General features: G+C 43.4%; 2 protein-coding genes and 1 non-coding gene across 4 annotated transcripts in view; 1 reads left to right on the forward strand and 2 right to left on the reverse strand.

Annotated features, from left to right (window-relative positions):
- LOC135392889 (uncharacterized) overlaps positions 1 to 25887 on the reverse strand; it is a 96989-nt gene that overhangs the window by 11403 nt on the left and 59699 nt on the right. Inside the window, exons 11-12 of one of the 2 annotated variants that reach the window (XM_064623558.1) lie at positions 16196 to 16302; positions 103 to 239 (exon numbers count right to left, since the gene is read on the reverse strand). In XM_064623558.1, the coding sequence (XP_064479628.1) occupies positions 173 to 239; positions 16196 to 16302 (174 nt within the window). In that variant the 3' untranslated portion in view covers positions 103 to 172. Of the gene's footprint in view, positions 1 to 102; positions 240 to 16195; positions 16303 to 25887 lie in introns of those variants that run through there. The other variant, XM_064623557.1, reaches the window with a different exon arrangement.
- Trnaa-ggc (transfer RNA alanine (anticodon GGC)) lies at positions 12919 to 12991 on the reverse strand. Its single transcript has one exon. It is a non-coding gene; the product is annotated as a tRNA-Ala (tRNA).
- On the forward strand, positions 19698 to 24273 carry LOC135391391 (uncharacterized). The gene is made up of 2 exons (XM_064621646.1): positions 19698 to 20497; positions 20825 to 24273. The coding sequence occupies exons 1-2, from the start codon at positions 20060 to 20062 to the stop codon at positions 22703 to 22705; spliced, it is 2319 nt and encodes a 772-aa protein (XP_064477716.1). The 5' UTR covers positions 19698 to 20059; the 3' UTR covers positions 22706 to 24273.

Raw genomic sequence — 25887 nt, forward strand, 5'->3', positions numbered from 1 at the left:
TCTTTATGTACAAATGCAGAAGATAAAATGAAATGAACCTGACGTGCGAGAAGGTATCGGAGCACAAAGTCCGTCTCATAACGCGTTGATTATTACCCGGAAACTTCAGTAGTACATTTTTAGACATTCCTTGGTTTTCATGGGTTCCTTCACATCACACTAGACCTTTCGTTCAGCCAAGAACCCCAGTGACCTGGAGCTTTTCCTCATCTTGGTCAGCGGGCCTCCCTCTGTCCGCGCTGCAAAGAAAGACGGGCAAAGGTATTGTTTGGGTGGGTCATCCCACGCACAACCAGCAAGCAGTGTCGAAAGCTGGAAAATGGCGGGAACCGGTATCGAAAAATTGGGTATACCTCGAAATAAAGTGATCGAAATCCCCGTTCATAAATTAACTACTGTAAATAAACGTTATCTAACTATAAAACGCACTGCTGTGCGTGGGAAACTGCCAACAGCGCTCTTAGACTAACCTGAACATGAAATTGCAAACACTGAGCTTTGTACTAACCTAATAATCAGCTAACCGAGCTGCTGTTCCGTCGTGTCCACCCTGCGTAGCCTACCCAGGGGGAAAATGTCTGCAGTCCCAAGTGGTTTACGAAAGGATTTCCACTTGAAACTACTTACGTACAAAGTGTATTCAAAGTGGTTTCAAGTGGAAATCCTTTTATATACCACTTGGGATTGCAGACACTTTTCACCTGGGTAAGCAGCTAAAATGTCGCTTTCGTTCGCTAAAATGACTTGGACAGACATCGAAATTTCGTGAATTTGTGTGGTAAATAGTGATGTCGAATTTTTAAACACGGCATATTATCTTACGAAGCAATAGAGCATTCTCGTTAATTTTCCTTCTTTCGTGAACGTGAATTTGGGTTCCTGAAAAGATGGTTCCTGATTGCGTCGGCGAAAATAATGGTCCCGCTGGGTTACTTGCGCCGAAAAATACAGCAGCATCAATGTGAACATCTGAGGAAACGAATCATAGACGATCAAGTGCTATGATTCGCCCTCTTTATTTCTTGAAATTGGGACTCAGGCTTTTTTAATGCACATTTATGTTAATGAAGGAAAAACGCTGCAAGCCATTTCACGAGGAACATAAAAGCAGTTACATTGGCTGCACCGCTTGCCTTGTGCGGATCGCATCTGTTCTTTCTGTGCCTCTCTCTCTCTCTATTTGATTTTGCCGAGTACAGTCAACGTGGCAAGATTATTAAGGAATTCGGCAACAAAAAATAAATCTTGACTGTGATACGAGCCGTTTGATCGAACGCGGGACATTTGGTCGAAAGCCATTTGATCTGTTTTTCTTATTGGTTCACCTGAAGCGCTAAGGAAAAAAAAAAGAAAGAAAGAGAACAACAAAGAAAGCTGCAGTTCTAAATACCGTTATCCTAAGGAACATTTATCTGTGTGTAATCCGCTTGCTGGTAAACACATTCCTCATGCAAACCCACTTTTTCGCATCCAGAAAGCGGTCCAACGGCCGAGTTGCTCACCCTAGCCAGTTCGGCAACTTGATTGGGGTTTGCGCTCTGACACATAGTGACTAAATATACCATACATTTTAAAACCGATAAAACCCCAGTGCAGGGGACACGAAAGGACGAGATGAACACGAAGCACTGACTGACAAACTTTAATGCATCAGGCACACTCTTATATACAATACTGCTCACAACACCCCCTAGTGGGAGCCAAGGCCGACATAATCAAAGAAGAACCACGGTCCATTGATACTCTCTCTGGTCACGAAACTCCGCCGGAGAACAATAGGTCAGGTTGGCCTAGGGAGAACCGCCGCCTCGCGGAGGCGCGCGCGTCGCTACTTGGGCAGAAAACGCCAGCTCATATGGGTAAATGCCTCTTCTTTTGCCTGCGTTTTGACCAGTGTAGACGCTTCTTCCTGAAATCCACGTGCATCCTTAGACTGTGAATAGATTTCGGCTAATCTATGCATGCCGCAGACGTTTTGTATCCCAGCGTGTCGCTCAGGATATGATAATTCTGGTGCAAAGGTATCATTTTTCGCGTTGCCGACTGATGCCATCAAGCGAGACAAGTGGAAGCGTTCGATACCTCAGCAAGAGGACTCGCGTTTCAGCTTTGAGTCAAAGTGGACACGTGTGTGCGAGAAGCACTTTGACACGTCCGACATTGTCCGAGCGGACGAATTCCTCGTGACACGCGAAGCTCTGAATGACACCGCAAGCAAAGAGAAGGTCACCATGCCTCGCGACAGGTCAAAGCTGCGTCCTGAGGCCGTGCCACGAATTTTTGACGGGTGTCCGCAATACTAGAGAACCCCAAAACCTAAAAGTTGCGCAACGACGAGGCTGCCAGCAGCGAAGCCGCTGATGAGTTGTGGTGCTAGAAGCTCGGCGCCTCTCATTGACGTTGGAACAGGAGAACTCTGCGTTCAAGACAGACAGCTATGCGCATTAGAGTAGAATGTGCGTTACTATTCATAGAAGTCCTTTGAAACTTCTCTGTTGTAACATATGAATGCAATGCAGGCAACAAGAGGCCATAATAACACGCATTCATTAATTTATCTTTTCTAGCCTGCAGTAAAACTTGCACAATTCCTGTCGGACTGACTCACATGTGTGTATAAAAGCAGAACTTGACCGAATGAAGCGGAAGCTGTGGGACACACAATAGAAGCAGTACATCCTGCTGAGAAAGTTCGCACATGTCTATGCAACCTTCAAGGTGTCACATGTACCTCACATATATATATGTCCGGGTCCTAGCGTTGGATGCAGTGCGCACTAAATCCAGAAAACAACTGAAGAGCTTAATTTTTTTTAGATGTCGGCTGCACTTCTTTGCCCTAAAAAAAACAAACAAACAAACAAACAAGAAGCTTAACCTGGCTACACCCAGATCACGCCCTGTTGCAGGTGTCAGGAAAGATTCACCACTGTCGGTGAAGAGTGCAAATAAGTCTGGCCATCCAAGGCCGTAAGGCATTTGGTCATTTCATGAGTTGCCCTATAACATTGTTTTTGCCGATTAAAGTCCAGTCACTCACTGCCATTGATGTTCTGTGATATAAAGTCCTCATTGCCAGTGCCGCTGATTGTGATCACTGTTGTTTCGCGAATCATAAAATGTATAATACAATCATAAAATGTAGTTAATTAAAGCCTCGATGATGTGGGAAACACGTTGCAATAGCAGTATTGTGGAGTTCTGCTACCTAAAATAGTAAATTTGCAATAAATGATGATTGGGTTCATTGCTGTAGCGCAGGTGGAGTCTTCATTTTTTCAGACATTAAAGGCGATCGAAACACTTACAGTAAAGCGTGTCGATGAGATAACTGCCTAAACACAGCGTTTTAAAGTGACAAAGCGCCACTGCAAATTTGCGATCAGTCCCATTTGGACGTCGGTATGTGAAAGCCATTTCTCGCTGAAATTCTCCTCCGTCCGCAGCCGATTATACTGCTCAGAGAGCTATATATCGCTGCACACCCGTGCACGTGTAAAATAAAACAAAATTCAAAAACGTTGAACAACATTATTTGGTTTGTTGTGCCCAAAACCACCCAAAACGGCCAGCTCAGCCCACGCGCGAACATACGGCTACGATGCGCCAGACGCGACCGTCACCACCTGCTGCTTACGCGCACGCCGCCGCGCGGCAGCTCCGGTCCCTAGGCTAACTTTCCGGCGGAGTTTCGTGACCAGAGAGAGTATCAAAGGACCGTGGAAGAACCTTCTTATCACACAAGAGCATTTTATCAGTCAGCAACATGGAAACACGAAGCACGGACTGACAAACAGACTTTATCGCTTTCAGAACGTACCGCCAAACAGCCCGGTTTTTATCTCTTTTTATGGTATACATGCCTCTCATCCCTAATCCCCAACCCCTTTTCAAGTAATAATTGGCATAGATTGAGAAGTTACCCGTCAAAAGGAACTCATTACGAGTTAAGTTATCGTGTGAAAAATGTAACAAAAATGTTACGGAGTTACTTAAGGAACTCCGTAACTGCGAGTTAAAAAAGGAACGGAGGAAAAAAAGGAGAAAAGGAAAGGAAGAAAAAGGAACGAGTTACTTCCAAGTTACTTTGCACATAGAATAGCACCACACAGGTGCAGCGCACGTGAGCAGTTGAGTTAGACCTTGAGTTGCTTGCGGAGGAGTGCAACACGCTTAGATCGTTTCCGTTTATGTCCAACAATTTGAACGCTTGGCTTACTTCTGCCTAGAATTCTAGGCAGAAGGCAGAATTCTTCTAGAATTCTTACTCCGAGCCTAGAATACTGTTACTGATTGAATATCACGTTCTGTGGCATGAAGTTCCATGAAAGAACCGGAGAGAAAGCAACAAAATAAGTGGACGTGAGTGAAAAGCGAATTAAAAGTAATTTGGAACTTAGCTTAAGTTACTTTGGCAAAGTTACCTGAAAAAGTAACGAGTTCCTCAGAAAGTTACAACGCCTGAAGAGTACCGAGTTAAGCTACAAGTTACCAAAAAAGGAACTTAGTTACAATAACGAGTTACCTCGAACTCTGATAATTGATGTCAAATAATAAGCTTTTTTTGACAAATAAATCAATCAAATACATAAATCACATCTTTGGATGATTTTGATGATGCTCACGGGGTGGTGCTCCTATATCGCATATCTTATCTCCTGTACTGTGTTTTCGTATTGTTCGTCAGACACAGACTTTGCAGTTCTTCTCTCATATGTCGATTAACCGTATCTTCAGCAGAAGAGGAGTTGTAAGGGCAATGAAACAATGGATAAATGGGCGTACAGCTTTTATTGTACATAAACGTCGACACAGAAAAGATGCAGGCGACAACTGTAAAACCCGTCTCTGGCCAACTGTAGAAAAATACTAGAATCCAGAGGACGATATCACTAGCGAACTAGTACAGGGAACTATATCAATTTTATGTTACTCATTCAATGGAATTTCAAATCGGGAAAGCGAATGATAACACTCGGCCGGCTGTGATGTGGTTCATTGGCTATCTGCAACTACGCCCCTGTATTTTTGGCAGCGCAGGTACTTGGGGGGGCCATTTTTTCCACCCACACAACCAGTGGCCATTTCTTCCGGGACCATTTTTTCCTACACCCCGTGAATTTCGAGATCGGGGATCTACTACTATCTACTACTACTACTAAAACTATCCTCTTGCGTTCACTCAGTAGCACGTGAAGTTGTACAGTTTTTCCCCCCTTTTAGTGCTATGTACTGTACATCTCTAAGTCTGTACTGTATGTATCAGTGTGAATATCTTCCTGTTACGTTCCTCTTCCTGAATATGTTATGTAATGTTTCGCCTAATCTGTATATGTATGTATGTATATATATATATATATATATATATATATATATATATATATGTGTGTTTAGCTCTTTTGTCCCGAAGAAGGCGGAGCTTCCGCCGTAACGTAGACATCCTCCCTAACTTTTATGATTTTTAAGTTTTAATAAACCCCTTTTTTGTTGCTTCCCCTACTTTCGTCTTCTGTCTCCCATTTATTTCAACTATAATTACGTAGTCGTCCGATCCAACTTTTCAAGATATATATGTGTGTGTATATATTTGTAAATACTGCATTGTCTGCGTGCGCCAACACCAAGGCTTCGGCTGTTCTTGGGCACATTAATAAAGGTATTATTATTATTATTATTATTATTATTATTATTATTATTATTATTATGTTTTATTGTATTTGAGCATAATTTAATATGTACACGTTGTGCAATTAATTTCGACAGTTATTTTTTTTTCTCCTTTTTTTTTCGCTTTATATAAGCACAGCTTATCTTCACAGCCAGGAATCTAACACTATCTGGCGTAGCCGCTGGAACATCCCACAAGGATCCCACAAGGAGGCATCCCATTTCCAGCTCGAATCGAGCATTGAACTATTCTTGTTTTCGAATGGCAGTTGGATGGTTTCAAAATGTAAATTCAACCTGCACTGACCCAGCACAGAAACTGCCTCGGCAGTTTTTTTTTTCTTTTTTTTTTATAGGCTCATTCTTATGTTTGCGTGCGAAATAGAGCTCGTCTATTGCAAGTCGTCAATGTCCTTCAGTTTTCATTGTTTGACTCACATTGCAAAAAACAAAAAACAAAAAAAAACGTGTTTTCAGTTTTGGACCTATCGGTGTCCTATTTCAGTGGCCGCTTTAATTATGCTGCGCAACTGTTTCAGAACCATTTGCTGCAACATGATTTGAAAGTTTTTCGTCTGCGCGGGCACTTGGGAAAGGTGTAGGGCTCGAGACCGTTAACATATTTAAAAAATGCAAGGGCAGTATCGCCTTCATCATCCACCGCTTACGAGCGAATGATCGCCAAAGGGGTCGTGTACAATGCCACTACATATCATATTAAATGTCAGAGGACAAACAATAGGATAGTTTGTCTGGACGGCGGGTCATATGCCGAGATTATTCGCATTAGCTTTCGCCAAGAGGGTCAGCAAACGGTAAGTTCACTGGCACTTTTGGAATACAACAGTGTTCGGAACACACGTAACAATATGCTATGTTTGGCAGTCAGTAAGAATACCTTCACCTGTAGTGTTGGCATGTAGACGTATGCGCATGGCACTAAATGAGCAGTTTGTGGTGACCAAGTTGCCAGACAAGATTGAATATGAGTGATGACTACCTTTAACAAACTGTTTTTCCTTTCTCGGTAAAATTTCTTTCATTGCATGTATCATTCTAATTTTTAATTGTATTAGTAGTGCAACAATCTTGAGATAACCATGTAAGCTATCACCATCAATCTTTCTTACACGATGTCATGTACCGTGCTTTTTGAGAGTTTCTTGTTTGACGTATATACTTACAGCTGTCACATACAAGCGTACATTATTTGTATATGTTTCGCTATATATTGTTTACACAAGTTTGTTCACCACTTGCAAACACAATGTGCGAAACTATGCATGGGTAGAGAGCGTACTTCACTTGAGGCACTCCTGCGTATTTCTATATGCATGCTCCTGGGGAAAAGAATATTCTCTTTCACTCTCGTGCAGTGCAAAAAAATATATGGACTTAATTGTCAGCAATTTAAAACTCGTCAGTTGCGTAGTTTGTGCCAACTGAAGTGTGTAGGAATTCAAACACGTTTCGAATAGAATATATTTTAAATTAGAATGATTGACTTCTGTATTCAGTGTACACCAACTTGCTCTATCCCTCGAATATGTCTTTCATGATCTTCATCCTTTCATCTATGAAATCACGTGAAATCATCGGATCATCACGTGCGATGAAACGTGGGTCCACCATTTGACTCCTGAGTATAAATCCCGCATCAAAACAGTAGAAGCATCAGGGCTCGCAAGCCCCCAAGAAGTTCCGAAGCACCCCGTCTGCGGGTAAGGTCATGGACACGGTTTTCTCGGAAAAGGCTGGCGTTGTTCATGATGATTTTCTGCCCAGTGGTACCACCATCAATAGTGCATATTACTGCCAGGTTCTCAGGGATGTGCATAAGGCGCTGAAGCAAAAGCGGCCTGGCCTCATCACCAAAGGAGTCCTCCTCCTAGAGGACAATGCACGCCGCATACCGCGCTTCTCACGGCAAGCGCCTTACAGGAGCTTGGCTGGGAGTTTCTGCCACATCCCCCTTACAGTCCAGACCTCGCCCCCAGCGATTTCCATCTCCTCGGGCCACTGAACGCCACTTCAGCTGCGACGACGAGGTCAAGAATGCGGTCCAATCATAGCTGCTACGCGCCGGTAAGGATTTCTAACGAATGCCACAACTCAGGAAAAAGAGGCGCTGACGCCAGGAATCGGCTAATTGTGGCGGACTAATTGTGGCGACTTTTTGTGGCGGCCCTCCACAATTACTAATTGTTGCCAGCCTCGGCCAAATCTCGTTGTTTAAGGATTTCTACGCTGCTGGCATCCAAGCCCTCGTGAAACGCTGGGACAAGTGCATTAGTGTAGCTGGAGATTATGTTGAAAAATAAAACAAATTTCTCGCCTGTAAGTTCATTTTACTTTTGCGAAAAATGAAAAGTCCCGGTTTGACTTGGACACCCCTCGTATATATGTATATGAGTACTCGTATACAGGGTGTCCACGCTAAGTGTGAACAGATATTTTAAAAATATATCAATCACTTTTTCTGATATGAAATCAATTGCAATATAGCATATGCTGAAGGGCACTCCCTAGGGGGCATTAACAGACCCCTAAGGCAATGTCTTAATTAACTTTCAATAATTAACTTTTTAATTATAAAAGCTACGAAGTTGCTCCAATGAGAGCATCTGATCTCTTCGGTCACCAGATACCAAAGCCGTTTTCAGAACCAAAATCCGTTCAATAGATCGTCCGCAAAAAAAATCGTGAAGGAACGCCATTTTTTTCTTTATTTTATTCATTGCGCATCTCTAGAGACGCGTCTTTCCTTCGCCCCCAATACGAGAAGATGAAAGAGCACGCTATCGCCTCTTGCGTCCTGGAAAAAGATTAAAAGAAAACAGAAAATGCAGCCCAAGATAAGGGCAGTCGCGATATAGTCACCCGATAGATTTGAGTTTTTGTTTTGTTTCCGCAAGTTAAAGCTAATCTTCGACGCATGAGGCGGCACTGTGCTCTTTCACTCTCTCACACTGGGGGTAAAGGAAAGCCGCTTCTTTGAAGATGCGCAATAAACCAAATAAAGAAAAAAATGGCGTTCCTTCACGAATTTTTTGCGGACGATCTACCGAACGGATTTTTGTTCTGGAAACGGTTTTGGTATCTGGTGACCGAAGAGATCAGATGTTCTCATTGGAGCAACTTCGTAGCTTTTTATAATTAAAAAGTTCATTATTGAAAGTTAATTAAAGCATTGCCTTAGGAGTCTGTTAATGCCCCCCCCCCCCCTAGGGAGTGCCCTTCAGCATATGCTATATTGCAATTGATTTCATCTCGGAAAAAGTGATTGATATATTTTTAAAAAATCTGTTCACACTTAGCGTGGACGCCCTGTATAGTAATAATAATATATTAATATATATAATAGTAATATAATAATATAAAATAATTGTACTGTATGTTTCTTTTTTTCTTTTTGTAACTAGTTACGCAAGTATACAGCGTACTTTTGACGATTATGCTTCACGGATGTGTCGTTACATTACCACATTTTTGGACAGTTCGACGTTTCGCTCGGCTCTTATGCGTGAACATTGTCTCACCTCATGAAAAAGTAAAGAAATGTTGCTGCTTTTGTTCTACTCCTCGCACTGAAATAAATCATTAAAAATAATTGTACTATGTGTTGTTTTTTTTCTAAGTAGTTACCGAAGCAAATAATTGTACTGTGCGTGTTTGTTTTTCGTTTTTGTAAGCACAGAAGTACGTCGAAGGGAAAGAAATGTTGCTGGTTGTTCTACTTTTTGCACTCAAATAAATCATTAAAAATAATTGTACTGTGTGTTTCTTTTTCTCTTTCTGCAAGTGGTTATGCAAGTATACTGCGTAGTTTTGAGGATTATGCTTCACAGATGTGTCACTACACTACCAAATTTTTGGCCAGCTCGACGCTTCGCTCGGCTCGTATGCGTGAAGATTGTCTCAGCTCATGAAAAAGGAAAGAAATGTTCCTGCTTTTGTTCTACTCCTCGCACTCAAATAAATCATTTAAAATAGTTGTACTGTGTGTTTCTTTTTTCTTTTTGCAAGTGGTTACGCAAGTATACTACATAGTTTTGACGATTATGCTTCACGGATGTGTCATTACATTATCAAATTTTTGGCCACTTCGACGTTTCGCTCGGCTCTTATGCATGAACATTGTCTCAGCTCATGAAAAAGGAAACAAATGTTGCTGCTTTTGTTCTACTCCTCGCACTGAAATAAATCATTTAAAATAATTGTACTGTGTTTTTTTTGTAAGTAGTTACGCAAGTATACTGCGTAGTTTTGACGATTATGCTTCACAGATGTGTCATTACACTACCAAATTTTTGGCCAGCTCGACGCTTCGCTCGGCTCGTATGCGTGAAGATTGTCTCAGCTCATGAAAAAGGAAAGAAATGTTCCTGCTTTTGTTCTACTCCTCGCACTCAAATAAATCATTAAAAATAGTTGTACTGTGTGTTTCTTTTTTCTTTTTGCAAGTGGTTACGCAAGTATACTACATAGTTTTGACGATTATGCTTCACGGATGTGTCATTACATTATCAAATTTTTGGCCACTTCGACGTTTCGCTCGGCTCTTATGCATGAACATTGTCTCAGCTCATGAAAAAGGAAACAAATGTTGCTGCTTTTGTTCTACTCCTCGCACTGAAATAAATCATTTAAAATAATTGTACTGTGTTTTTTTTTGTAAGTAGTTACGCAAGTATACTGCGTAGTTTTGACGATTATGCTTCACAGATGTGTCATTACACTACCAAATTTTTGGCCAGCTCGACGCTTCGCTCGGCTCGTATGCGTGAAGATTGTCTCAGCTCATGAAAAAGGAAAGAAATGTTCCTGCTTTTGTTCTACTCCTCGCACTCAAATAAATCATTAAAAATAGTTGTACTGTGTGTTTCTTTTTTCTTTTTGCAAGTGGTTACGCAAGTATACTACATAGTTTTGACGATTATGCTTCACGGATGTGTCATTACATTATCAAATTTTTGGCCACTTCGACGTTTCGCTCGGCTCTTATGCATGAACATTGTCTCAGCTCATGAAAAAGGAAACAAATGTTGCTGCTTTTGTTCTACTCCTCGCACTGAAATAAATCATTTAAAATAATTGTACTGTGTTTTTTTTTTGTAAGTAGTTACGCAAGTATACTGCGTAGTTTTGACGATTATGCTTCACAGATGTGTCATTACACTACCAAATTTTTGGCCAGCTCGACGCTTCGCTCGGCTCGTATGCGTGAAGATTGTCTCAGCTCATGAAAAAGGAAAGAAATGTTCCTGCTTTTGTTCTACTCCTCGCACTCAAATAAATCATTTAAAATAGTTGTACTGTGTGTTTCTTTTTTTCTTTTTGCAAGTGGTTACGCAAGTATACTACATAGTTTTGACGATTATGCTTCACGGATGTGTCATTACATTATCAAATTTTTGGCCACTTCGACGTTTCGCTCGGCTCTTATGCATGAACATTGTCTCAGCTCATGAAAAAGGAAAGAAATGTTGCTGCTTTTGTTCTACTCCTCGCACTGAAACAAATCATTTAAAATAATTCTACTGTGTGTTTCTTTTTTGTGTTTGTAAGTAGTTACGCAAGTATACTGCGTAGTTTTGACGATTATGCTTCACGCATGTGTCATTACACTACCAAATTTTTGGCCAGTTCGACGCTTCTCTCGGCTCTTATGCGTGAACATTGTCTCAGCTTATGAAAAAGGAAACAAATGTTGCTGCTTTTGTTCTACTCCTCGCACTGAAATAAATCATTTAAAATAATTGTACTGTGTTTTTTTTTTGTAAGTAGTTACGCAAGTATACTGCGTAGTTTTGACGATTATGCTTCACAGATGTGTCATTACACTACCAAATTTTTGGCCAGCTCGACGCTTCGCTCGGCTCGTATGCGTGAAGATTGTCTCAGCTCATGAAAAAGGAAAGAAATGTTCCTGCTTTTGTTCTACTCCTCGCACTCAAATAAATCATTTAAAATAGTTGTACTGTGTGTTTCTTTTTTTCTTTTTGCAAGTGGTTACGCAAGTATACTACATAGTTTTGACGATTATGCTTCACGGATGTGTCATTACATTATCAAATTTTTGGCCACTTCGACGTTTCGCTCGGCTCTTATGCATGAACATTGTCTCAGCTCATGAAAAAGGAAAGAAATGTTGCTGCTTTTGTTCTACTCCTCGCACTGAAACAAATCATTTAAAATAATTCTACTGTGTGTTTCTTTTTTGTGTTTGTAAGTAGTTACGCAAGTATACTGCGTAGTTTTGACGATTATGCTTCACGCATGTGTCATTACACTACCAAATTTTTGGCCAGTTCGACGCTTCTCTCGGCTCTTATGCGTGAACATTGTCTCAGCTTATGAAAAAGGAAAGAAATGTTGCTGCTTTTGTTCTACTTCTCGCACTGAAATAAATCATTTAAAATAGTTGTACTGTGTTTCTTTTTTTGTTTTTGTAAGTAGTTACGCAAGTACGCAAGTTCAAATTCACATTTCAAAGCGGAACTTACTTGTGGGGCAATACATCTACGTAGCTGAGCTTCCTGCAATTCACCAGGACCTACAACTATGTTTCAGCTATCACGGGGTAATCTAACCAGCATTCCCCTTTTCACCACTGCTTTCCACTGCATGCCCTGGCGCAGATGGCTGGGTTCACGTCAGTTCAGGCAGGGCGGTCCCATCGACCTCCTGGATTTTCATTTTTTTTTTATATTTAGAAGCTCATCGTACATGATGATCACCAGCGGTAAAATGAATAATTTCTACGGAATGTTTTTCGTGCAACCAAAAAAAAAAAAAAGAAGAAGAAAAGAAAAATCGAGAAAATCCAGCACTGAATTCGAGTGTTTCAGTTTTGCCGTGTGGTTGCACGCGTATATCTCCCGAGTCTTAAAAGATACTGTGAAAGTCACTGAAAAGGTTAGCTAGCTGTAGGACTCGAACCCACATCTTCTGGATTGCCGGTCCAGGGCTCTATCAATTGAGCTAAGCTAACACGACTTCTCAGCGACTTGCAGGGTGCGTCATCTGAAGGGACAAACCAGCCACTCTCTCTCACTCATCCTCCTTTCACTCTTACATTTTTGCACACTCATACACACATTCATACGACGGGATCGACGCAGGCGGCAACTGTTGAACATGAAAGAACTGATATTCTGAGGCTGGAACAACATTGAAGGGACAAATACATACAAAGCCTCAATTTGCCTAAGAAATTAACGATGAAAGATGAAAGTCACTGAAAAGGTTAGCTAGCTGTAGGACTCGAACCCACATCTTCTGGATTGCCGGTCCAGGGCTCTACCAATTGAGCTAAGCTAACGCGCCTTCTCATCGACTACCAGGGTGCGTCATCTGAAGGGACAAACCAGCCACTCTCTCTCAGCCCTGGACTGGCAATCCAGAAGATGTGGGTTCGAGTCCTACAACTAGCTAACCTTTTCAGGGACTTTCATCTTTCATCGTTAATTTCTTAGGCAAATTGAGGCTTTGTATGTATTTGTCCCTTCTATGTTGTTCCAGCCTCAGAACATCAGTTCTTTCATGTTCAACAGTTGCCGCCTGCGTCGATCCCGTCGTATGATGAATGTGTGTATGAGTGAGCAAAAATGTAAGAGTGAAAGAAGGATGAGTGAGAGAGAGTGGCTGGTTTGTCCCTTCAGATGACGCACCCTGGAAGTGGCTGAGAAGTCGTGTTAGCTTAGCTGAATTGGTAGAGCTCTGGACCGGCAATCCAGAAGATGTGGGTTCGAGTCCTACAGCTAACTAACCATTTCAGTGACTTTCATCTTTCATCGTTAATTTCTTAGGCAAATTGAGGCTTTGTATGTATTTGTCCCTTCTATGTTGTTCCAGCCTCAGAACATCAGTTCTTTCATGTTCAAAAGATACTGCAGTGAAATTTTTTTATGCTTTAGTATGCCTACAGGTGGGCAGTACGAGTGTAGATTTTGGCGCTCAAGTGCAACGATCTGTGCTAATAAAAATGACGAACATGCTTTCGCGCGCAGTTTTGTCCCAGCTTCAACGCGTGATTTCTCCGGTTGTGGATGTCCCTCATTACCATACTTGATATCAGTTCACTCAGCTATAAATGCGCTTTCGCCTGATATATCTATCATACGTATACCTCCTACAGGTATCTGCCGAAACAGGCAAATGTTTTTGCCTATTTCGAAAAAACAAGGATTTCGCATGTCCGTTCCTCAAAAAGGCCCCCTTTAATTTAATTTACATTTTGCCAGGACGTGACCTGATGTTAGACCCTTCATCTGGCGTAAAAAAAATTCTGCTTCGAAAGGAGTACACTGGCGATTAGCGCATCAAAACACGGCCCTACTCTGCGTTCGTACGTAAGGCCGGTTCCGCGGGACGGCGGGCCTCCTGTCGATGCGCCCTTTGTTTTGGCAAGGCTTTCTGTCCTTAGGCTTAGCTGAGCTATTTGTCGGCAAACTGTTGACGTCCTGCTGCAGAAAGAATCCACGCCTGGGTGTTCGTTATTTCCCAGAAAGCATCTGAATGAAACCCTACGTTACAACTAAATGGTGAGCGAAGGTAAGACTTCATTCTTGCAAGCTGCGTGTCACGGTGATACGCTCACTGTACAATTAAATATTGAGTTAGGAGTTGCTTTCTCCAGGGTTCCCGCAAGTTCCAAGGAAGCTTGCTTTACTTCATTTTACGATATTTTTAAGGACAATAATAATGACGGACAAGCAAAATAATGATGAAGTAATTCAGAGAGTCATGCAGAGGGCTTTCAGCACAGAGCGCGTTTTCTGTTCGGAAGTTGCTGCAGTACATTTCCTCTCAGAACTAATAAAGTAGGCGGGTTCTCACATTTATCATAATTGCATTAGAGACGTTCAGGGCAGAGCCATACGGGAGAAAAATACTAATCTACCTTCCAAGACTGACATCATGCATCTCGATTTTGTTGAAAGCTGGACAGTAGCCATGCCTAGCGAAATGCAAGCGCGCCACTGGGGAAAAACAGATTTCCATATTCATATGTGTGGTAACAGCTGTCACGGAAACGCACAGTTTCGGTATGGTGAGAGAAGTCTTGTGTCACGGTTCAGCAGAGTCACTGTTAGCTTCCATCGCTATTGAAGAGTGGCTCGACGAGAATGGTCCTCTTGCATCTAATGATCTACGTTTCAGACGGAGCCGCGAGCCGTTTTACAAATCGGCATTAGCTCTATGAGCTCTCCAAATCTAATTTTGCAAGCGAGACATTGGCTGTTCACAGGAACAGGTCACGACAAAAGTTCGTGTGACGGGATCGGTGAAATAATCAAGCGCCATCCCACGACACATAACTTGCGTTCATTCGAGCAAGATGTCATCTTAGGGTCAGAAGACGTGATTACGTGCTTGCCCAAACACACCAAGCGCGTCCAATTACTCCATGTGCGCGCAGAGGACGTAGCTTCTTTTACAACGCAAAAGAAAAAGGAATGGATAAATGTATATCGCATCAAAATCGAATAGAAGGTTCGCATGCGTGGCAAAGCAAGACGTCGGAAAGTCGAGGCCGAGAAACATTCATAGCTCGTGCCGTGGACAGTGAATGCAGAAAGGTGACGTTTTCATAGAAACTGCGTGAAATCATTTGTCGCTGTCATTGCAAAATACTGCAGTCCTTGCAATCATTGCAATCAATACTGCAGTAATTGCAAATACCGCTTTCGCAGTTTCGTAAATATATCGACATAAACTACAGCTTTTGATTACACAAAGGTGCCGCCTTCATGTACGACATCGGCAGGAGGCCCGTCATCCCGCGGTACCGGCAGCCGGGCTCCGACACGTAGGCACGGAGAGTAGAGCCGCGTTTTGACGCGCTAATTGCCAGCGCACGCCTTTTGAAGCAGAAATCTTTTACGTCAGGTGAAAGGTGTAACATCGCGCCATGTCCTGACAAAATATAAATGTTCTTGTCCTTGTTTTTTCGTAATATCCCTAAACATTTGCCTGTTTCAACAGATACCCGAAGGAGATAGATATATCAGGTGAAAGACCATTAAAAGAAGTGAATTGATACCAAGCATGGTAGTGATTGACATCTACAAGGAGAGAAATCACGCGTCGAAGTTGGAACAAAATTGCGCGATGGCGCATATTCGCCATTTTTTATAGCATACAGCGTTGTACCTAGACGCCGAAATTTGCGCTCGGACTGCTGGCTTATAGGCACACTAAAGCATTAAAATTTTCTTATACAATATCTTTTAGAACTCAGGAGATATACACGTGCACATACGCAAAACTGGAACACTCGAATTCATGGCTGGATGTTCTCGATATTTTTTTTTCCACGAAAACTATTCCGTAGAAATTATTCATTTCACTTCTGTTGATCTTCATGTCCAATAAGCTTCTAAATGTAAAAAAGAAAAAAGAAAAAAATCAAAAACCAGGAGGTCGATGGGACCTCCCTGCCGGATCTGACGTGAAACCGGCCAGATTGATCACATTACTATGCAACATTAGTGTGCGGCACTCCAGGACTGCTCTTGCTTACCTGATCAAATTCTCAAGTACGAACCGTACTGCTGGGTCGTCCGATGCCGCTCCCTCGCAACTGACGCCGAGGGCTACCTTGGAGTTGTCTGTGAACGTCCGCAAATCCTGAAATCGTATTAATAAATGTAATGGGTCGATGAAACTCCCCATTCATCATCTTGCAATAAAGTTGTTGTTTGTTAGCCGAAGCAGTGTGTCCGAACGACACATTAGAATTCCATGGTGTACACAATGCAAGCCAGCCGCAATGCAAGCCAGAAAGCACATATACAAGGGGGAAAGTAGTCGAAGCTCACTGGCTGTAGGTGGAGAATATCTTTATAGGCAGCTTTCTAATTTGCGCGGCACATAAGATACGGTTTTCGCAATTTTTCTCCGGCAATTATCACAGTAGTAGGGAATGCACTTGGTGCTAGAATGGGGTAAATCCTGCATGTACTTTTTATTGCTGTCAAAAAAAGAAAACGAAAACCGAGGTTGACCTGGCAAATTCCGTAGTTTAATTGGGAAAATTCAATTTCCAGTTCATTACATTTGATGACGCTGCTCGGAAGTAATGAAGGAAGTGTGCTATTCACTGCGTGTGGTGCTGCAGTGCTGTGGAAGGCCCGTTGCAAGGCTGTCGCTCAACGGCGGCGGAACATCCCCGTTTTCCTGCTTGTTCGTCAATTGCGCATTCTCGTGTCTAATAGCTTGCAACAAGAACTCTTTGCACTCGGCGGCGACGAGTTTCTGCAGCGGTGGCGGTTCCACCCTTCACTTTCGGTGCAAGGGGGCTCCGTGTCTGTCCGAGGTGTCCCTCCGTGAACAGTACCCCTCCCATCTCTCATCACTCCCATCACTCGTCTCATGCTCCATCGAATGTAAATAGTGCATATCCCTTTTGTATCATGAAGTGTAGCAATGTATATATCGCCCCTCATAGCCTCATAGCTCATAAATTGTAAATATTGTTTTGAGGCGCTGTGCATGTACTGACCGTTCCACGTCGTATTAAATTTTCCTACAACAAGTAATGACAGAATCTCCCCTCACATAAATAGAGTTTGTCATTACTCCGAGCAGCGCCATAAAATGTAATAAAATCCCACGTAATCCCATGTGATCCCACGATGTTCAGACAAGTCGGCTTTTCGATGAATTTCATGACACGTGGAACGCTGTCAGGTGGAACGCTGTACACAGGGCGGTCCACCAACCGTCGTAAATAACCACGGAGGAAAAGTAAGGAGACCGGACGCGCCGCCGTTCGGATGATGTCGTCCCGATTCCTGGAGTGTATTTGTGGCCGCGGCGCTCGCGCTCCGTCAGGTACAGAGCCGTATATTAAAAGGGAGTCTGGCCATTGGGAGGAGTCACAAAAAGAGGCTAGACCTGTCAATCACAATTTCGCTCCTCTGATTGGTTTGCTTTTTACCAAGGGGGTCGCCATGACACCATACTGCCACCCAGAATGGCGACGAAAACAAACACAGTGAAGCAGGGATTTCGTGACAAAAAATTTTCACAGATTAACCTGATTTTACGCTGCAAATGTACATCCTAATATAAGTTTCTCGGAAATCAGTTTCATGTTATGCTCATCCACTGATATCTAACTGAAAATAATACGTTTTGTCGACGTGTTAGGCCTAGTGAACACGGCGATCACAACGAAACCATAACAAAAACGGTGCTGTGCTATACAATCTTATATTTAATTGCTGGATTTTATGGATATAAACACTCTTGCCTTTTATATTCAAACTATTCATGTAGATTTGTTTAAAAAACATACAGACGACAGAATCTGTCCCAGCAGGTGGTTCTGCCCGCAGTGGTACAACGACAGAAGCAGACGACAGTTCCCGATGTGCCTTACGCTCCCGAGGTGGCGCACATCAAATTTGCACCAAAAATCCACTAGTTTTGCAGATTGCGTGAGGTATCCATTTCAATCCCATCCAATCCACTTGCCACCCAAAATGGCGCTGCCCATGTTGGATACGAGGACAAATAGTGAGGATAGGTTGATTGATAGCGCCCCATATTTCAAGACTTCATTGGTCGGAAAGCTGAAAAAGTGGGTGGAGCTTCAGGTATAGGCATGACCCATTAATGACCAGACTCCCTTTTAATATACGGCTCTGGTCAGGTATACTTGCTCCTCTAATAATGGTACCGTGATGCTACACATAAGGTTTGTCCGCGCAGTGTGGCGACACGTTGCACGTGCGTGCCGTAGGGTAGGACTACGGCTAATTTGGACCACCTGGGGTTCTTTTGACGTGCGCCAGAAATCTCCGACAAACGGTTGCGCTGTTTCAGTGTCCAATGCGAAAAAAAAATAAAAAAAATAAATAAACAAATAAATAAGAAAGGAAATGGAAGAAACATGAAACACGATTGTCATGCATCAAGGAACGATCTCTGATAATTTTTCGTCAACAGTTTTTGTTGGTGCAAAGCGAGAAGCTTTTATTTTACAATGTGGGGAAGAAGCCGTAAAGGGGACTACGCGGTGGATTGAAGACTTGAATGTCCCTCTAAGCGTAGTGCGCTCGGAATTAAGAGGACATACCACCCCCTGTTTTCTATGTGAACTTTGCATAGGTTTTGTGGCTGAACTACGAGACAGATCGTATTGCGGAAACCTTCATTGGAAAGGTGACGTCAAGATCTCTTAACTCTGGGAACTGAAATATCGCTCTAGCGTTGTAATTTTTTTTTACGGACCCCTGAAGGTGGGAACCCCTCTGTTTTCTATGTGAACTTTGCATAGGTTTTGTGGCTGAACTACGAGACAGATCGGAATGCGGAAACTTTCATCGGAAAGGTGACGTCAAGACATCTTAACTCTGGGAACTGAAATATCGCTCTAGCGTTGTAATTTTTTTTTAAAAAAGAAAAAGAAATGAATTTTGTCGCTACAGCTTCAAAAAATCCAAATAAATAAATGAAAGCAAATAAAAACAATCCGCTTCTGAGGTTAACCGGGGACATGTTTCAGGATTCAAATGACGCGTTTTTTGTGTGTTTTTAGCATTCTGTTTTTCCGAAAAAGAATTAAAAGTGAGTACAGGCATGCATCCAAGGCGTTTACCACTGATTCCGGAAGGTGGCGCCGTCCGCTCGCAGCGCCCGAACGTAGTCCGCTCGTAACCATCCGCGTATTGCGCAGCAGCTGATCGGCGTCCGTGGTTTCGGCGGTTCGTCCTGAAGTGACCAATTCGTGGCTAAGTTACGCGTTTTTTTCACTTTCTTGTCCTGTTCATTTGCTCTCTGTCCTTGTGTGTTTTCTGCGTGTTCATAGTATTTACCCATTATGGCTCGAAGTCACGTCTACGGACAACGGAAACGTAAGAAGAAGGACTTTGCGAATTTACGTGGTAGAGGCAGGCATGTGACGGAGCCTGCGGATTTGAGAGATTTTGGTAATGCAGGATGCTCCAGCCGTGCTGTTCCCAGTGATCGTTGCACTTCGACGACTCCACATCGCGCAGATACCCTTGTAGGCTCAACCTTTGGTGGTAGTGTTGTTCCTCAAACTGTAACTGATGCCGGTCGGAATGCTTGTTTCGCTTCGAGCACAAGCGAAATTCGTCCTTCAAATTCGTCATTTGCTGATTCAGCTGAGGTAGATAATGTAGTCCCCTGCAGTTCAGGTTGTGACGAGCTTGCCGGTTCCAGAGCAAGTCCCGTTCCAATCACTGCCGCTGTTACACCCAGTCGATCTTCATCTTTCGATACTGGCAATGTTCACCAGACACAGAGTCAGCGCACAAGCAGTGTGAATGGTCGGCGTATAGTGGAGATTGATCACTTCTTCTCGTCTTTGCAAAGTTTGTCGGTACATAGTCCGTTTGGTTGCGGCCTGGCTGACATGGAAATTGTATCAGAACATCGGCGAGGTATGTGTAGCTCTTTCAGTTTGAAGTGCAGGATGTGTCTGAGGAAAGATGTAGTCACAACAGAGGCACCAGTTGATCAACTTGTTCAACAACGCATGGACGTCAATTCCTCAGCAGTGAACGGTATCGTGTCTATAGGTTCTGGTTTCTCAGGCCTTCGCGAGCTCCTAGGTGCTCTGGACATACCCGGCATGGCTGGTAGCACGTACAGTAAGTATCAGGATATTGTTGCTAAAGGAATCGACGAAACAGCTTGGGAAGAAATAAGAAAAGCAGGCATTGAGGAAGCTCGGTTAGCTAGGGAGGCTGGGGACGTCGATGCTGACGGTTTTCCTATAATTACGGTCGTTGCCGATGGTGCTTGGTGCAAACGTTCATACAAGAACAAGTACGACGCTCTTTCTGGCTTGGTAAGTAAAATTTTTTATCTACACTTAATAAAGGTGCCCGAAAAAGGAGGATTTATCTTGCACACCGCTTGGCAGACGGGATATACAGGAAGTCTGTGCCCACCATTTGTGGAAAGAACACTATGAGCATTTATTTGGAGGAAAAAGTTGACCCCTCTGGTGCTATTAGTGGCACTGCTGTCTTTTGGTAAACACACTTTCTAGAGTGGTATACATCCTGTGGCATTAATTCGTATGATACGCGTACAAATGCATAATTCCTCGAAACATTGTCATTGGGGGTAGAGTTTTGTGGAATACAATCCTGACATTTTTTCGTTTTTGCAGGCTGTAATTGTTGGGTACCGCACAAAGAAAGTACTGTTCCTAGGCGTCCGGAACAAATTTTGTACACTGTGCGCAAGTTCCAAGGCAGGGTCGAGCCCAAAAAAGCATCTGTGCTTCAAGAACTGGGACAGCAGCTCTACCAGTATGGAGAAGGATATCGTCGTTGAAGGCTTCAGGCGCAGCATTGAGTTGCACGGGGTAAAGTACTTGCAGTTGATCGCTGACGGTGATTCGAGCACATACAAGTCAATTCTTGAAGCTGCACCGTACCAGCATCAGGTAGTTCAGAAGGTAGAATGTCGCAATCACCTTCTTCGAAACTATGTAAGTCGTCTTCGAGATGTTGCTTTGGCAAAGAGAACAACCCCCATTCCCCCATCGTTGAAGAAGCTACTTCTGGATAATGCTGTTCGACTAAGAGTTGGAGTTGCTAGGGCTATTCACTATCGCAAAGAGCAGGCCGAGTTCAGCAAACAAGATCAGATTCGGAACCTGGTGGCTGATATCCGTAATGGGCCACTCCATGTGTTCGGCGACCACGCAAAATGTGCGGGTTACTTTTGCAGTGGTCCAAAAGAAGGGGAAGTCAATCACGTCCCAGAGCTCAGGAAATGCGGACTTTTCAATGAAATCCTTGTAGCGATGAGTCGTTTGGCAAACAATGGTAGCAGCTTGATCCTTGACGTTAACAATAATGCTGCAGAACATTTCAATTCTCTCGTTGCAAAGTTTTCTGGCGGTAAAAGAATAAACTTTTCCCAGAGGGGATCATTCGGAATGCGGGCTTCAGGAGCTGTCGTGTCTTTCAACTCTAAGCAGTACCATCGTGCTCTACATAAGGCAGTGTACAACACCAGCCCTGGGAAGTATGCAAAAATTATGCTGAAGCGTAAAGCAGCTGTTCGTGCTGCTTGCATAAGGCATCGGAGTTCTGGGGCTGCTCGCTGTAAGCGTTCACTTGAAGGTGCGCCTTGCAAGCGTGCTTCCAGCGACAACCACTATGGTTCCATAGTGGATGCTCCAGACATGAACCACGATGACTATGTTGAAGCTGCTGCGGCGTACAAGGATTCCCTTGTGCTCTCCCAACCAGATGCAGAGCAGCTCGAGGCTGATACTCGAGGTCAAGAAGGGAGAACTTTGTGGATGCAGGAGAGGCGAAAGCGACTCACCGCTTCTAATTTTGGCAAGGTATGCAAGATGCGAGATGCAACGAGCAGTGCAAGTACTGTTCGTTCCTTGCTCTATGGTCATTTTGACACTGAGGCTCTCCGATATGGTCGCGACACTGAGCCCATTGCAATTGCTAAGCTGCAGGATGAGTTAGGGGTGACTGTTTCACCATGCGGCCTTGTTGTTGATCAGGAGTTTGCATACCTTGCTGCAACACCTGATGGGCTTGTCGGTGATGACACTGTCGTGGAAGTGAAGTGCCCTTATTCGGCTCGGCCCCTTACCCCTGTGGAGGGAGTGCGGGCAAAAAAAATCACCTTTTGCACTATTGATAACTCTGGTAATATTTCGTTGAAGGAAAACCATGACTACCACTATCAGGTGCAGGGACAGCTCCACATCACTCGACGTCAGTTTTGTCTTTTTGTGGTATATTCTGGCGAGGAAATTTTTGTCCAGAAGATCGAGAGAAATGATGGCTTCTGGAGCAAAATGATTGGCCACCTTCAACTGTTCTACTCGCATAGCCTTCTACCGGAGTTGGTTGACCCTCGTCAGTCCCGTGGGCTGCAGCTCAGAGATAACAAGAAGAGTGACCATCAGGTTGCCTCGCTCTGTGATGCCGCCAAAACAACTTCCAATCAGGGCGATTCATCCAGAAAGAGACGGAAGACTGGTAAAGATAACTCACCTGCCGCTGTTCTGTAATTATGGCTAGACTGTGGATTTACGTGTCATTTAGTTTGTGCGGCTCCACCTTTGCCAAGTGTTTTAATGCATATTCATCCATTTTGCTTCATAATTTACTGAATGTTTTTCCATATACATGTCTTCGACTTTGGCTCAGGCTGCATATCTTCACGTTTGTGTTTCATATTTAAGTTACCTTTTTCCATTTTTACTGTGCATATTTTTCAATTTTCCTAAATATTTATATTAATATATTTCTATGTATAAATCCACAGACTAGTCGTGCGATGCTTGTCATATTTTAAACATGGCGTAAGAGTGTGAAATCTGAATCCAGCCATCAGCACGTGAGGATCTAAGTATGAGAATGGTGCACAATCTCCCAACCGTAGAACCGTCTTCCCCGGCATTGTTGAAACACGTCCACACGTTGATGCTATATGTGTGAGGCCATCATGGTATTCTACCTTGGCTTGAGTGTATGAAGATATAGCAAAGCTGTCCCCAAACCGTCGTTCTTCCCAGGCATGGTTGAAACACGTCCACACGTTGATGCTACATGTGTGAGGCCATCATGGTATTCTGCCTTGGCTTGAGTTTATGAAGATATAGCAAAGCTGTCCCCAAACCGTCGTTCTTCCCAGGCATGGTTGAAACACGTCCACACGTTGATGCTATATGTGTGAGGCCATCACGGTATTCTACCTTTGCTTGAGTGTATGAAAATTGTGGAAAGAAACATGAATGGTATTCCTAGCACTTTTGAAGCTCCACCAGCCTGTTCAGATGTCGACATCCTGAGTATGAATCCATTTTGATATTTTGACAAGGTCGGTAAGTATCATTGTGCAGAGCTGTCTCCCAACTGTCGCCAGTTCCCCGCATTGTTGAGCACGAGCAACATCCCAACATGTCGCTCTGCGTTACGTCCTCTTGCCATCTTGCCTTTACTTGGGTGTCATTTCAACATATGAAAATTGTATTTTCAGATTCAGGTATCCAGTACTACTGCAAATATGATGGCCAGACGCCCAAAGGTCAAACTTCCTAAGTGTTACTGTCTTTACCTGTCATTTGAAAATTTCCTACTCTCTCCCTGATTATGAAGCACCTGCCCTTGCCAGTGTTGTACCTGGTTCAGCATTATGTGGCCAATGATGAATGGTGCCCTGTTGGACATTTTTTTTCCATAAACACACACTCTGAGGCTTTAGCTGCCAACTGACAAGCATGGCAAAAGCAACTATCAGTTGCTACTTCATTGCTCAAAAAGGAAACTCGTTGCTGAGTAACACGTTCCAAGTTTTTACTATTCCCATATTATGAACCTGGCTCTGTCCACCAGGATGCTATATGTTGATGCCGTATGTGCGAGACCTTCATGTCAAAGTGCGCCTACATGCAGCGGACTGTATGGTACTTCATTATGTGTGTATGCCACATCGCCAATGATGAAATGTGCTGTTGGATACTGTATCCACGAATGAACATTCTGAGGCTACAAGCATGAGCTGATACGCATAAGTAATGCAGAAAACGTGACGATGTATACATGCTGCGTTCTTCAATAAAATATCTCCTATCTAGCAATAGTGAACACGTGCTACTGATTTCTTTTTAATCTTTCGGGTGCTGGCTGTCTAGGATTTTCTGCTTGCAGGAATCTGTGAACCAGTGGTTACTAACAATGGCTATTGGTCACCTTGACCAGATTTCATCTGAAGAAAAACTTGAGACCGGGGGAACACTGCAAACACATCTGTACGGACCACAATACGAATTTGAGGAGAAATACATTTTTTCTCTTGAAAAGCTTGCTATGAAGCATAATATATTTTATTAACCAAAATATATTGCACGAGTTGCACCCGTAGGAAAATACCCAGCCATCTCATTCAGGCTACAGTGGGCATCAGTGACTCGCACTCATAGTGGCAAGCAATGCAGTAGTCTTTCAATTTCAAATTTCACACGCATTATCATGCACCACCTCGCTGTGTTTAGAGTTTCTGCTCCAGGAAATATCACGGGGAGGGGGGCATATGTGCCCTGGACCAACTTCTAAGGAAACTACTGGTCTCAGGGTGCCTAGGGTAACGAGCAGACAGCCCAGCCGGAAGCTGGCAGACGGCATGAAGCCATTACAAAATTTCCATCGGAATGATGATAGTTGTTTACAAAATTTTATCGGGCAGGTCTTGTGTATGATGTGGGCCATTTGTACACTAATCATGGGACAAAGTATGCGATGGCAGGAGGAACAGGTTAGAAAAAGCTTTGACTACGTTGCTGCTGCTGACAGAAGTGAGCATAGGATTGGGGATCAGATGACGTGGTTGTTATAATACAGCAGGTAACAGTGGTAACATCGTTCTGTGTCGTCATGACATGGCGGCTGAAATGGTGAGCGTTCACCACGGTGAGCGCACAGGCCTGCATGCACTCGTGGGGTGTCCCTTAGCACGACACTCTTCACACGACTCCATTGGCTTGAGTACGATGCCACGACGCGGACCCGGTGCTTTCAGCCATGGTCCGTAGCGTTTCACGAGGGCTGTGCGGAGGATGCCTGCTAGGCACGATAACCCCCGTCCCGTCGAAATGTGATAGCCATCCCGTGAAAGCATCCCCTCTTTCACCTCCTTGTTCCTGGTAAAGACCTTGTGCTGGAAAAGATATTTGAACATATATACGGAATGTTTTTGCAAACAGCACTTCACAAAGACAGCAATACAAATAAACCGGAATTCCTGGTAGGCATGTGCCAGTACTTCGTACGCATTTTATTTTCGGAAAAATTGCGCGATAAAAAGCAACTGGAAACTAGCTTTGTGATACTTGAATTACAAACAGGTACCGCATCAAGACCATCAACTGTTTGTAATTCAAGCACCACAAAGGTAGCCCCAGTTACTTTTTGTCGCACTGTTTTTCCAAAATTAACGAGCATTATAAAATACCTGCCATGACCACCAGGAAGTTCCAGAGTTAGCGTTCGAGAAGCGACTACTCACGTCAATGCTCAACACCGTAGCGTCACCGGCACGGACAGCTGGAATCGTGCGCAGCATCGCGTTATATCCCTGAATTGTGCCAGAAAGTTCAGGCCGCCTTGTCTGTGGCATCAGCTTATACAGGAATATATGCTCCGCGTAGCCTTTCGCCACCTCAACGGTATCCTGTGAAAGAAGACCATTCAT

This window comes from Ornithodoros turicata, chromosome 4 (genome assembly GCF_037126465.1).
Source record: "Ornithodoros turicata isolate Travis chromosome 4, ASM3712646v1, whole genome shotgun sequence".
Classification (NCBI taxonomy): domain Eukaryota; kingdom Metazoa; phylum Arthropoda; class Arachnida; order Ixodida; family Argasidae; genus Ornithodoros; species Ornithodoros turicata.

Coding starts and splice junctions, on each gene's coding strand:
- LOC135391391 (XM_064621646.1), top strand. CDS start 20,060: ATGGAAATTGTATCAGAACATCGGCGAGGTATGTGTAGCTCTTTCAGT. Junction 20,498..20,824: donor ACGACGCTCTTTCTGGCTTG/GTAAGTAAAATT, acceptor TCGTTTTTGCAG/GCTGTAATTGTTGGGTACCG.